A 14,700-nucleotide genomic window follows, 5' to 3' on the forward strand; every position below is an offset into this window, starting at 1 on the left:
TGCCCTTGGTGCTTGCCTTTTGTGGATCTTATATGGCACTTGAGATTCTGAATAAATCTTTTTCAAGGGTTTTATTGTAGAATATGCTGAAGTTGAGAACCATGGTGCACAGTGACTCTACAAGTTGGAGTTAATACTTTCCTCTAGTCATGTAATTTTAACTAGGCTGAGATAATAGGGTTGATTTACTAAAGGAGTTAAGTCTTCACTCAAATTGTAGTTGCGTTCAATCTGAATACCCAGTTGTGCAGATACATTTCATCTGATTGGATAGTGAATATTCACTTAAGTGAAGATTCTCCCCTCCTTTTAGTAAATCTGTGTTTTATTGTCTTCAGTCTTCTGTAGGTAGGAAAAAGACTCGCACAATGATCAGACTACATGATTGTAATTTTGTAAGTCATAAGGTGAGAGATTGCAGCAGGGAGCTGATTTGTGTTGGACCGCCAAGAACTGCACAAGTCAGGGGCGGACTGACCATTTGGAAACTCGGGCACTGCCCAAAGGCCCGGGGTCAGTAGGGGGCCCCATGAGATGCCCCTGGTACCTTTTTCATAGGCTTTTTTGAGTTTGGGCAAAGACACAGGGGCCCCATGATCCCCTATTGCCCGGGGGCCCCATGAGTTGTCAGTCCGCCCCTGGCACAAGTACAAGGATTGTGATAATTATAACAAAGCATCCCAGTCCAAAAAGTAGATGCTATTCCTGGATAATGCCTGAAAACAGATGGCTCCAACGTTCTGGAAAGAAAAGCATATGAAGCCAGTTAGGGTGCTGTGATCTGAGAGATACCTGTAATTCCTAACATGGTTCTACTCAGGAAACAGATGAGTATTTAAATGTGTAGTGATCTCTATTTTTAGGCAGCAAAATGCATGTTTAATCTCTTCTTTAACTCAAAGAACTGATGAATGATATCATTGGTTAAAGCCTCTAAAAATAAATATCTGGGCATGTTGGTGCAGCTAATCTTTGTCACCTATCCAATAGGCAAAACCAGAGGGTTAACTATGAAGCCAAGTATGACCTATCAAAGGAGCACCACACAGATCTACCTACTACTAAAGGTCCTAGACAGCTGTAGAGCCAAGAGGTCTCACTCCTTTATATGAATCTGTATACCTCTGAAGTGAGGTAGAGTTCTTCAAATATGAACAGGGTTATAAAAAAAAAAAAACACTGGGTAATATGCAAAGCTGCAACTTCCATAATTTGTCTGTGCTTATCTCTTTCATTATGTCATATTGACTGACAACAAAGCTCATGTCGTAATAAAGCTAGAAAGCTCTGGTTACAGGAGTTGCGCTATAATTCCCTTTTTCTCAAAAACGTCTTCCAGGACAGCCCCTTGAGACGTGCAGCTCCTCCTTTCGGGACAGGAAACATGTAAGTCCAGAACCTTAAAAGGTGGACCTCCCCAGGCCTCCCTCTTCAGTTCTACAGTATTCATGCTTCCTCTGGAAGGACAGGTTATGTGTTCTAGGAACCCATTTAGGAGTCCTAGGCTCAAGGGTGGTGCTTGTGTTTCCTGTTTACGTAAGTACCTCCTCCTTGCCTGGCGTGATCCCTCCCTTTTTAGTAGAGTAGTGGGGCTGCACTCCTGTTTTGCCTTCCAGTCCTCAGAGGAGGAGGACCGTTAAGGGTGTCCAGCGCTACCGCCAGTGGCCGAGTCAGCATCCTGACCACCGAGCAGGCGGCCACAACTTCCAGGAGGTGGAGCAGCTGCGCTCCAAGCTGGTTAAACCGGAAGTTCCGCAGGAAACAGTGCTCAGGCGGCTGGTGCAGTGTGAAGAGACACAGCAGTGGCTGTGGCTACCACACCACAAGGAACATAATGGAGGGTGCTGGCCCCTCCCTGCAGGTGGAACTGGTTCCTCAGGCACCTGCTCCTTTCTTGTAAGCTTGGGGAGTTGTGTCTCCCTCTTGCTAATTCCTGGCGGTGGCCTTTTCTCCCAGTCTCTGAGTCTCCGGTCACGGTGGGGCACACTTCCATTTTCTCCCCCAGCACAGTGGTGTTTGGAATGAGGAGTGTGGGCTGATTATCTTCTTTGTTGTTTTTTTCTGCTTGTTGTAGGTTAAAGCCCAGGACAAGACACAGAGTCAGGCCCCCTAAAGGAAGTGTGCAGTTTGTGCGGCAAAATTGGTTTCAGCTTGGGAAAAGCCCTTATGCTGCAAGTGTGTGCATAGTCTAATTAAGTCATTTACAGCCTGCCATAGGTTTTTCACCTCCATTAAGGATGACATGACTACATTTCAGTCATTTAGATCCCTGCTGGATAGAATGCAGATGCCGCTGGGGCCTTGGACCCAGTCTGCGTGTACTGCGGTATCAGAGGCATTGAGAAGGGAGGAGGACCTAGAGGAAGATCCTAGGTCCCTTGCTTCCTCACAACCAGGGTCAGGCTCAGAGGAGGACGACTGAGAAGGTTGCTCCTTCAGGGGTTCCAGGTACAAAATTGGCCCTTGATGTAGATGACCTTCTTAAGGCTACTATGAAACCGTAGAGATTGAGGAGGACGACGTATGTCTGTCTAAGCATGACCTCATGTATCAGGGTCTACATGCTAAAAACACTAGGGTCTTTCCAGTCCATAGTTCCCTGGTTGATACCATTAAGCTGGAGTGGGAAAACCCTGAAAGGAAGCCCTTTTTTTTTTCTTTTTTTTTTTTCTTTACTGGTAATCTTAAAAGTAGATTTCCTTTTGAGGAAGATGGATCCCAGCCATGGAACAACGTTTCAAAGTTGGATGCCCCCTCATCTAAAGTCTCTAAAAAGACAGATCTAACATTTTGAAGATATGGGGGCTCTAATGATCCTATGGATAAGAGGAGAAATCTTGCTCCAGAGGGCCTGGGATTCTACCTCTTATCAGCTTTAAGCCAGCTTTATCTGCCATCTGTGTTGGCAGAAATCAGGAATGCTGGCTTACCCAGTTAGACGCATCTCTTGGCAGGGGCTTCCAGGCAGCGAATACGAAAGTCCTTTCCTATGCTGTTTAGAGCAGTAGGTTTGCTCTTCGGATGCCTCGGCTGAATCAGTTAAACTAGCCGCGAGAACATCTGCCCTGGTTAATTCAGTTAGAAGGGTGCTATGGTTAAAAGACCTGGGCAGGGGACTCGGCGTCCAAGTTACGCCTTTGTACCTTACCGTTTGCAGGCGATAACCTTTTGGTCGAGGTCTCCAGGAGGCCTTGGAGTGTACAGCTGATAGGGTGTTTCCAGTGCGTAAAAAGAGATCTTTCTCCAGGTCCAGCAAAGTGAGGATGTTCAGCCCAAGAAACATTGGACAGGGCACAAGAACAAGGGTAAGGGGGGGGGGGATCATATTTAGTCCTCCTCAGGACCCTGCCAAGTCTCAATGACTCGAGCGTCCCAGTGGGAGGAAGACTGGGGACCTTTCTCCCTCAGTGGGCTTCAATCTCCTCGAATCCGTACATTCTGGATTTTTTTTTTGTATTATTATTATTATTATTATTATTATTACTTATGTTTTCTTTTTTTAGCAAAAAAAAAAAAATCAGAAAGTTTAAAAAAAAATACAAATTTGACATAAATTTGCCTAATCCCTTCCCCCCGCCCTCCAAATAAATTTCCCCAATCCATATTCTATTTTCATTACTTCTATTTCCTCCTATATACTTCTGTCTATATTTACCTCCCTCATTCTTGCCTCCTCTCTCTAACCCTCATATGAAACACTGCTGCCATTCCTTTAAACTCTCTCTGTTCTTTATACTCCGACCGCCTCCCAGATATCTTTTGGCTATTTTAAACTCATACCATCTACTCCATGCTTTTCAGAATTTTTCCATATTATCGTCATCCATATGATATAACTCCTCCATCTTATGTATATATTCATCTCTATTTATCCAATCCTTTATATATACTGCGGCAAGGTGGCCCCTGTGCGCAGGATCACATATATAAACATGGTCCTGCATTTTGGAGTAGGGGGCGTGCGCTTGCTTTACCCACGCTGCCAATCACCGAGTCCCGGCAGGTCATAACCCACCAGAGCCCGGTGATTGCCGACAAACACTGACAGGGAGGATGGCTGCATTGTTTAGAATGCAGCTCTCCTCCCTGTCAGTTTGGGCACACTGATCGGGATGGATGAGCACAGTCGTCTCGATCAGTGTGCTTACAGTGAAGCACCCCCCCGCCCCCTAGTAAAGCACTCACATCAGAGTTAACCCTTTGATTGCATCTCATTGTTAATCCCTTCCTCGTATTGGTGTCGCTGGGGATGTCAGTGATCCCAAGTCAGTTCCCCCCGTGTCAGAATGTCTGCCGCAGTCCCTCCATAAGTTGCTGATCGCTGCTATTAGTATAAAAAAAAAAATCCAATGTCTATACCGCCATTTTATAGACACTATAACTTTCAAGTAAACCAATTAATTTACACGTATTGGGATTTTATTTAGCAAAGACATATCGCAGAATACATTTTGGCCTACATTTATGAAAAAATTTTATTTTTTAAAATTTTTTTACGGAGCATGATTTATATAGCAAGAAGTCCAAAATGTTGTGTTTTTTTTTTTTTGCGCAAAAAATTAAAAGCCGCACAGGTGATCAAATACCACCGAAAGAGAGCTCAATTCGTGGATAAAAAAGGACATAAATTTCATTTTGGTGCAGCGTTACATGACCGCGCAGTTGTTAGTTAAAGTAACACAGCGCCATAACACAAACGGCTTCTGTAGCCGCTTCCTGACCACCCTATGGCAGAAATATTGCTACAGGGCGGCACAGGTATGCAAAATCACGTGTATATATACGTGATTTGCGCTCCCATGGTTTTCACACCCCTCCCAGATAGCGTGAGATTTTCGTCAGTACACCTGCCTGTACCTGCGTTTTAGCCCCTACACTTCCCCCTTCTCCCCCAGCCAGTGCAGTGTCAGTAGGTCATTGTACACAAAACCGCAGAATCAGGCCTGATCTCTGTTAGAACTTTTGATGACTCTCATATGCAGCAGAGTGCCAGTACTAGTGCCGCTCTACCTTTTGGTGAACTGGCGAGCACCAGTGACCTAGCACATTCTGGTCTTTCACCAGGCAGCACTGCAGTATCATTTGGTGATGTGGCGAGTCCGATAAGTGCAGTACAAGCTGGTGCGGTTGCAAGCATAAGTATTGTACCGCAACCACCAAGAATTTCCACACAGGCCCGTAGAGCCCATAGTATCCTTCCAGATGTGCTTGCAAATCCCGATTGGCAGCCCACAAATTCTGCAGCACCTGTACTTCCCCCATTCACTACCCAACCTGGAATTCAGTTGGAAACAGCAAATTTAAATACTCCCCTTGATTTTTTTGGAGCTATTTTTCACAGAAGATCTGTATGCATTGATAGTGGATCAAAGCAATTTATATGCACAACAATTTATTGCCGCCAACTCAAATTTAAACCTTGCCAGACCATTCGCATGAAAACCCAATATGGTTTCCAAATAAGATTTTTTTTTTTTTTTTTTTTGGGCCTAACCCTCAACATGGGCATTACTAAAAAAAAAATGAATTGCGGTTGTATTGGTCCACAGACCCGATTCATCATATGCCCGTATTCTCTGTTCCCATGGCCAGGCATAGATATGAGAGTATAATATGTTTTATGCATTTCAACGACAATGCACTCTCATCCTTGAGGTGACCCTGAATTTGACTGGCTCCACAAAATCCAGCCCCTCGTAAATCACCTTAACCAAAAATTTGCAGAGGTCTATACTCCCCATCAAAAAATCTGCGTTGATGAGTCCCTCATTAATTTTTCTGGCCGCCTTGCATTCAAACAATTTGTCCCCAGAAAGCATGCCAGATATGGTGTCAAGATGTATAAGACCTGTCAGAGGGCTACAAGCTATACATATAAGTTTCAGATTTATGAGGGAAAAGTCACGTGGAGCCCCCCCCCCCCCGGATGCCCAGACTACATGGGGAGTAGTGGCAAGATAGTTTGGGCTTTGGTGTCATCCTTTTTCCATATGGGGTACCACTTTTACGTGGACCTTTTTTTTTATTAAAGCGTTCCACTATTTAGACATTTGTACAATCTTGGAATTGGCGCATGTGGCACCGTGTAACTAATGTGTGCCCACCATTAGAAGTGGGTGAATGCAGGTCGGTATATTCTAATGGTGGGCATACCACACTTTTTTTTTTTGGCAGAGATTTCCTTTTTTTTTTTTTTTTCTTTTTTTTTTTTTTTTCATTCAGCCCACAAGCGGCATCCAAAAAAAAACCATATCATATATACCCAACAAGGATGAGCGACATACTGGTACATCACTGGACTGGTTATAACAGGATGATGCCTGCAGCTGCAGGCATCATCCTGGTATATTTTTTTTGCCGGCGATCGGCTTTCTTGTAAAAGCAATCCTAGTGGCTAATTAGCTGCAGGATTGCTTTTACAAGCAGCAGAGATGAAGCCCCCCCTCCCCTTCTGCCTTTTACGGTCTTCTTGTGTTTTTGTTTTTTTTTTAAATTGCGTTTGAAAAATCACTGCGTGAGTACTATGTGACATATAAACAATTGCAGCACCCACAATTTTATTCACTAGGGTGTTTGCTTTAAAAACATATATAATGTTTGGAGGTTTAAATTAATTTCCTAGCAGAAAATACTGATGATTTTTTTTTTTTTTTTTGTATACAAAAAAGTGTCAGAAAAGGCTTGACCTTCAGGTGGTTAGAGGGAGTGATGTGTGGCATAAACTTCTAATACTGGGCATAAAATGGCCACCCCTCAAAACAAACCCTTTTTGGAAAGTAGACACCCCAAACTATTTGCTGAGAGGCATGTTGAATCAATAGAAGAATGTATTTTTTTTTTTTTTTACCACAAGTTTTTGGAAAATGACAACAAAAAAATAGTTTTTTTTTTACACAAAATTGTCACTTAAACTATTTATTGCTCACACATGCCAAACCTCCTCTCCCCCCTCCCTCCCAAATGACCCCTTTTTGGAAAGTAGACATGGTGAGTATTTTGCAGATCTTGTTTGTTGCCACAAGATTTTGGAAAATGAAGAAAGAAAACAAAAACATATATATTTTTTTCTTTTTTTATATTTCAAAACCTTGTGAGAAAAAAATGAGATCTGCAAAATACTCACCATGCCTCTTTTTAAATTCCTTGGGGTGTCTACTTTTCAAAAAGGGGTCATTGGTGCTGTCCTGGCATTTCAGGGCCTCCGAAACTGTGATAGGTAGTGAGAAAGTGAAATGAGTAAGTTGCGCACCTTCAGGCTTTCAAAGCAGTCATTGGATTTCAGGCTCCTGTACGTGGCTAGGCTCCCAAAAAGTATCACACATGTGATATCCCCATGCTCTGTAAAAGTAGCAGAATGTATTTTAAGGTGTAATTTCACATATACCCATGGCTTGTGTGAGAAATATATAATTTAAACGACAACTTTGTGTAAAAAAAAAAAAAAAAAATCTTCCATGGACTCAATATGCCTCTCAGCAGATAACTTAGGGTATCTACTTTCCGGAAAGGGGTGTTTGTACTATCCTGGTATTTTAACACCTCAAGAAATGTGATAGGCAGTCAGAAAGTAAAAGCTGTGTAAATTCCATTATCTATACCATAGTTTGTAGATGCTATAACTTTCACACAAGGCAATCAATATACACTTAATGGGATTTTTTTTTAACCAAAAACATGTAGCAGAATACATTTTGGCCTAAATTTATGACGAAATGTGAGTTTTTGTGGATTTTTTTTTTTATGAGAGAAATGAGAATAGTTTTTTTTTTTTTCTTCAAAACATTTGTTTGTTCATAGTGCCAAAAATAAAAAGCGCACAGGTGATCAAATACCACCAAAATAAAGCTCTATTTGTGTGAAAAAAAGTACATTTCATTTATGTACCTTATTGCATGACCGCGCAATTGTAAGTTAAACTAGTGCAGTGCTGTATAGCAAAAAAATAAAAAGGAAGTAAATTTTGTTTGGGTACAGCTTTGCATGACCGCGCAATTATTAGTTGAATTAGTGCAGCGCTGAGTAGCAAAAAGAAGTCTGGTCATTAAGGGGGGTTAATCCTCTGGAGGGCAAGTGGTTAATGGAATAAAGTTTGCCTGATATAGGTTCTTTATTGAGGAAGTTTAGCTTTATTCCTAAATGGCTTAATTCTCTTTCCCTCCATGCAAAAAGAAAATCTTTTTGAAAAAGTCTGTTTCTCTATCTTTGGAACATTTAATATTTTAATATCTCTGACTTTCAGGGGTTAAGTTTTCAAATTTGATAACTTTCCATAGTATTTTAATAATCTCATTAAATTGGGTAACCTTGTGTACGCCGCTACCTTGTTTTCCATGTCACCTATCCTAATTCCTGTTACATCTACACTCTCTTACCATCGCTAATAGTGGTTCCAGAGATGTTACAAATAACAGAGGGGAAAGACATCTGTCTTGTACCATTTATACATTTTAAAAAACTGTGATAGGGACCCGTTGACTTTTGCAGCTGCTGACGGGCTACTATATAGCCCTTTTATCCACTTTTTAACATTTTGGGCCCTAGTCCTAGTGCCTCTAACGTATCTCCATAAGCCCCCAGTCTACCCTGTCAAAAGCTTTTTCAACATCAATCGACAGGATTACCATTGGCAACTTCTCTCCTTGTTTTTTGCAGAAGGAGCAGTGATCTCAGACCATTGTCCCTCCCTTCTCTGCCAGGATTGAATTCCACTTGATATAAGTGTATCCACTCCGGCATCAGCTCTTTCATTCTAGTTGCTAGTACTTTAGCGTATAATTTTCTGTCTGTTTAATAATGATATAGGTCTATAGCTGGCTAACTGTGATCCATCCTTCCCTTTTTTTAGGTATAATTGATATATATGCTTGCAGCGATTCTTCTCTCATCTCCAACCCCTCTCCTAAAGTGTTCATATATGTGCATATTTTGGGGACCGATATTCTTTAAATTTCTTATAAAATCCCACAGTATATCCATCAGGTCCGGGACTCTTTCCTGCAGCCATACTCTTCAATGCTATAACAATTTCCTCCTGGGAGATCGTTCTTTCTAAAGCTAATAACTTTGCTTCTGACAATCTTGGTAAGCCGGCCTCCTTTAAATATGTCTGTCTTTTTTTTTTCTTCCTCTGTTTCTTTCTGGTTCTTAGAATTTACTCCATACAACCTGCTGTAATATTTTTGAAACGTGTTCGCAATATCAGTGGTGGAATGCACCATTTCTCCTGTTTCATCTTTAATTTTTTTCTATAAAATTCTTTGATTTCTTTTCCCTTAACTTTTTAATAAAATATTTTCCTGGTCTATTCCCCCACTGATATCTTTCTTTTGAAATCCTATTAAAAATCCTCCTTTCCTGTTCCATAAGAGCTTTTAGCTCTTCTCTTATGAGAGTTATCTTCTGATGTATATCTAAATCCATTTTTCTTTTTATGTAGCTGTTCTAAATTATATAACTCCTTTGTCACTAACCTTATTTTCTTCTGCCGATCTTTCTTTTTTCCGCCCCTGTTGAGATCAGGATTCCCTTGATATATGCCTTGTGTGCCTCCCAGATTGTATTTGAGACTGAGGAGGTATCCGTTGCTACAAAGTATTGCTCTATTTCCTTCTTTAATCTTTTGTATAAACATCTCATTTATTCCCCACATAGTTATTTTATTCCGCTCCTCTCCCACCCATAGTCTCATTTGTGTCAGGTGCATGATCAGATATAGACATTACTTCTATGTTAGATTTTACCAGTGATTCCAAGTGTCTATGCTTAATCATTATATAATCCAATCGTGAATACATTCCATGTGCTGGGGAGAAAAAGGTATAATCTCTTTCTCTTGGGTGTTTAACTCTCTAAGTGTCAATCAGTTGACATTGATGTAACATCTTTTTCACAGATTTTAGTTTTTTACCACCATCTCTTTTGCCACGCGATGACGTGTCCATCCATGGATCCATGCAGAAATTAAAATCTACTGCCACAATCAGACTACCCCTCTTAAAATCTATATATGTTTTCTTAGCATACCATCGAGTTTTTATTCCGAAAGTAAATGTTAACTACTGTACATTCTAGTCCTTGAAGGTTTCCTCTCAGAAATAGAAACTGACCCTCTGGATGCACCAGTCTTTCTTCCAACGTGAATCTTACATTTTTTTGAAAACCCAATTGCTATTCCTTTGGCTCTTTTTTTTTATTGGTGACTCATATTACCAGGTTGGATAATACCTCAAGTATAACTTGACATTTGTATCTTGAGATATGTGTCTCTTGTAGAAACACTACATCTGTAGAGTATTGATGGATTTCCCTAAGAATCTTATGGGGGAAAGGATTAAACACTCTGACCAAAAGACATAAGTCATGAAGCTGATCAAACTCATTTCTGCTGCCATTTTTCTTCTCCCCTAAATTTTCATTTGGAGGGATAGTAATATAGACGATTTTGTACATGGAGATTTCTCCATGTACTGCCATTTGGCAGTTCCTGGAAAATTTTCAAAGAGCCTCAAGTTTCTCAATGGATGCCTTTTTTATAAGATTCCATACGGCAACCTTTTATGGGTGGGCATCATTGTGCTGGTCAGCGGAACTTCACTGTCAGAAGTAAATCGAGAGGCTGCTCTTTGAGGGCAAATTTTTGTTTTGTACCATTCTTGGATACCTTCATCTAGATGGTGACTGGGTGGGGTGGAAAGCATACTCTCACCCCTAAAGAAAGCAAAACTGTAAGGTCAGATATCAGTGATGCCTTCAGAATCCAAGGATAGTTCCCATTTGTAAAAAACAAGCATTGGGCTCTGAGCAGAAGCCTTACCCTTAGTTCTGCAGGAAAAACTGGATCCCTAAGCCCTCCAGGTCCAGGGGCAAGTCCTCGTTCAGTTTGTCTGAGTGTGTTGAGGACTTTGGTATCCCCATTATGGGGTAACAGGATTATCTGCTTCTCAGAAAGCAATTGGTTGAGAAGCTGATGTTAAATCCAGTGGATGGTACAAATCTTGGAAAGGTTTGGTTACTCGAACCTTCAGAAGCCATTATTGGTTCAGACACTATGCCTAAAGTATTTAGGCTTGGTCTTTGATATGGCACAGGTGAAGACATTCCTTCTGCAGGAGAAATGCCCATCTCTTCAATCTCGAGTCGATTTGGGTCTGCGTGAATGTGCTGAGGAAGATGGTAGCGCCTCTGATGCCGTCTGCTATGCCAAATCTCACTTCAGAGATCTTCAGCTCAATATCCTGTCAGTATGGGACGGATGTTGGGAGTCCTTGGATCTGGAATGGTGGATATCCAGATGCTGGAAAATCCTTACTTCCAATGAATTGGAAGGCTTTGACAATGGGTGCCAACCTGTCAAACCTCGACAGTGTTCAGGACACGCTTTTGATTAAGGGAACGTGTCCGTCAGAGAAGCAAACTTCAGAGTCTCCTCGTTGGGGTGCAGTCAGACAATGCTACACGTGTGGCATTCATCAGTCAAGGAGAGACAGTATGTCGCACTGCTTAGAAAGAAGCAGACCCAATTCTTGTCCACATATTCTGGCTCCTTCCGCTGTTCACATTCCTGCTGTGGAAAATTGGCAGGCAGACGTCAAGAGAACGGGCCCTTAACCGAGAAGTTTGTCTGTGGTGGGAGATGCTGGATGATTTAACTGTTACCCTAGAGCTTTGTTTCGACAGTCTGATTTCCTGTTTGTGTACTGCATGAGGGGTTCTTGTAAGGATCGGCTGGTTGGGTAGGCTGTACGGGGGCCCCAACAGCCCTGAGTGACAGCATAACCCAAGTAGTCATTAATTTTGAAGACTTGTGATGTATTTCAAGAATGGCATTTCAGAGGTAACATAAATATCCTAAATTTCAAGATGGTCATATATGCCTGACCCACAAAACCAGACTTGTCTGGCCTAGTGGATCACAAATCCAGCATGGAGTCAGGAAGGCATGCCTCAGATTTTTGCCAGTGTGTGAGAACAAACCTCTTTACTTCAGCTCTGCTGTGTAAAATTGTAACCTAATTTTGCTAGAGCCTTTTTTCCCCCCTTCTTTTTTCATTTCAATCGGTGCGTCTACATCACTGCTAGTGATGGTCTCTTTTTGATTTCAGCTATTCTGTGCGGTTCCCCTCCATCTGGCTTTTGAAGACCCTAATTTTGAACCCTACTTGACTTTGCGAAGCTAGCCTGGAAGTGATCTTTAGGCCCCTGGCTCCACATAAAGTGCTTTCTGGATTCCATACGGATAAGAACTGGCCTCAGAGTACTTTCCAGGTCCATAGTCCTAGGCATTGCCTCAGAGCTTGCCCTGTCACTGCACTCATTCCTTGAGTAAGCCAATCTGGCTGAGCGCTAGGAGCTACCTTATTTACTTAGGTTTCTGGGTGCCGTTTTGAATTTCTACTTTCGCGGATTTCTGTAAAATGCTTTGCTTGGAGTCCATTGAGGTGCACAGGTTGCACCTCTCCATTTATGATCATGCTCTTTTAATACTGCTTTTCTACAAAACTTGAAGCATTTTGTGTCTGTTCGTCCAGTGTTCAATCCTGTATGCAGCACATTCTAGCACCTCATTTAGATAATAAAGATTGGCAGGTAATCCAGAGCTACATGTTTTTTTGATTGCTAGTCAGATGTGTAAATGCGCATGTTGTACATTGTCATTTAGAATTGCAGATGTTGAGAATCCTTGATTTACTGTGGTTTTTGTTTTTTGTTTTTTTCCTTCAGTTGCTTGTCAAACGCAGTTGTCATTACCAATTGACTTCAATCTGGAGCGAATACTAGGTGAGTACTGATAGTTTGTATGTTTTCTCGTTCAAAGTCAGATCATTCCTCTGCATCTGTATAGAGACTGTAAGATGGATATTTCTCACATACCCCCCCCCCCCCCTTCCCTTTTTTTTTTTCCTTTTCCTGCATTATGTTCTGGTACAAATTTTAAAAATAAGCTTTATTATACACAAAGACCAGTGCATGGTTGTAACAGTGGGAAAGGTTTAAAGCCCCAATTGGGGGTTTTGGATATCCAGGGCTCCATTGGGTTTTCACTAACTGTCACACTGACTGTGTTAGGGTTCTGAGGGATTTGTGTGGTGTGTGGCTTTTTTTTTTATTTCCTCTCCGCTAAAACCCTTGGGACAGGAAGGATCTCTCAGAGCCCTGAAAAGCAGTAAAAACTCAACAAGGGTTCTAATCATTTCCCCTCTTTATGAAAACTTACCTTTTTTTCTTTTTGCAAGATAAATTTTAAACAACATTTTTCCTTTTTCAAAGGTGTGTACTTTAAAACAGAAGAGCATGCAGATCAATCTCAGGAAAGCTTAAGCACCTCATCACTTCGAAGAAAGCTATTTTTGGATGGACAAGTCAGTGGATCAGAGTGTCCTTCACCCTCCTCTCCGCCATCAGCCACATATGATGCTCCCCCAGCCTCTCTGGGAGTTCTGTGTTCAATAGATCTATCTCCTGTCCGATGCAGAAGCCCTATGCAAACTCCCAGTTCGGTAATGCTCTGTTCACACCATTTCTGTGTTAGAGACTGTTACCAGATCATTAACTTGAAACAATCCTCCCATAAGATTATATGTGCAGTTATTGTATTGTAGTCATGTCTTATCTAAAATCCTTGACAATTCTGGAAACTGCTATCTTGGATGTGATGTCAGCAGACTTGGAGCTGTCAGTCTATTAATTTTAGTATTTCCCTTTAATGCCTCCTCTAGCAGCTACATAAGAGGCAATGGTAGTAGTGGGGGGCCTTGGCCAGCACAAAGAGTAATAGGACACTCCTAGAAGAGGAGAGGACTATGACGGGTTAGTCAAATTTTCTAGCAAGTTCAAAGGTGCTCAGAGTGAGTTTAAAAAAAAGAAAAATGGCAAAAAAAAAACTGCAATTAAGCATTTTAAATTTTTTTTTTTTTTTTTTGGTTTTTGGTTCATGACTATCCATAATGAAGCAGAATGCTGAATGATTTCTACCTTTTTTTTTTTTTTTTTTTTTTTTTGCCATCTGTGTCCCATTGCGGAGATTTCCTCTCAATTCCTATCCCAAGAGCTTTTATTAAATCTAAAAATCAAGGAATGCTATCATCGTTTAAACATTACAAGATAATGTAACAGAATATGCAAAAAGGAAATAAAGGTTGCAAAAATTGAAAACTAACAGATTGTAAAAGATAGCAGGACAAACCCCCAAAAATTCTTCAAAATATATTAACCACTTCAATACCGGGCACTTTTACTTCCTTTCTGCCCAGGCCAATTTTCAGCGTTCACGCTTTGAATGACAATTGCGCGGTCATACAACACTGTAGCCAAACTAAAAATGTATCATTTTGTTCACACATCTAGAGCTTTCTTTTGGTGGTATTTAATCAGCACTGGTGTTTTTTATTTTTTGATAAAATAATAAAAAAAAACCAACATTTTTTTTTTAAAAAAAAAGGTTTTTCTTTTGTTTCTGTTATAAAAGTTTGCAAATAAATTGTTTTTCATACATTTAGGCCAAGATGTATTCTGCTACATTTCTTTGGTGAAAATAACCAAAATTAGTATTTATTATTAAGTCTGTAGGAAAGTTATAGAGTTCACAAACTATGGAATATATCTGAAAATTGATCAATCCTGAAGTACTGACAGCCAATGTAAGTTCTTGAGGCCCAAAAATGTCAGAACAGTACAGATATCCCCCAAATTACCCCTTTTTTT

At 40.9% G+C, this 14,700-nt stretch overlaps 1 protein-coding gene across 1 annotated transcript in view; it reads left to right on the forward strand.

Annotated features, from left to right (window-relative positions):
- BORA (BORA aurora kinase A activator) overlaps positions 1-14,700 on the forward strand; it is a 59,283-nt gene that overhangs the window by 21,702 nt on the left and 22,881 nt on the right. Inside the window, exons 7-8 of the mRNA XM_089680360.1 lie at positions 12,721-12,777; positions 13,267-13,496. Coding sequence (XP_089536486.1) covers positions 12,721-12,777; positions 13,267-13,496 — 287 coding nt within the window. The remainder of the gene's footprint in view (positions 1-12,720; positions 12,778-13,266; positions 13,497-14,700) is intronic.

The sequence above is a fragment of the Staurois parvus genome, unplaced genomic scaffold (assembly GCF_062004578.1).
Source record: "Staurois parvus isolate SC_StPar_1 unplaced genomic scaffold, SC_StPar_1.0 ptg000243l, whole genome shotgun sequence".
NCBI classification, from domain to species: Eukaryota; Metazoa; Chordata; class Amphibia; order Anura; family Ranidae; genus Staurois; species Staurois parvus.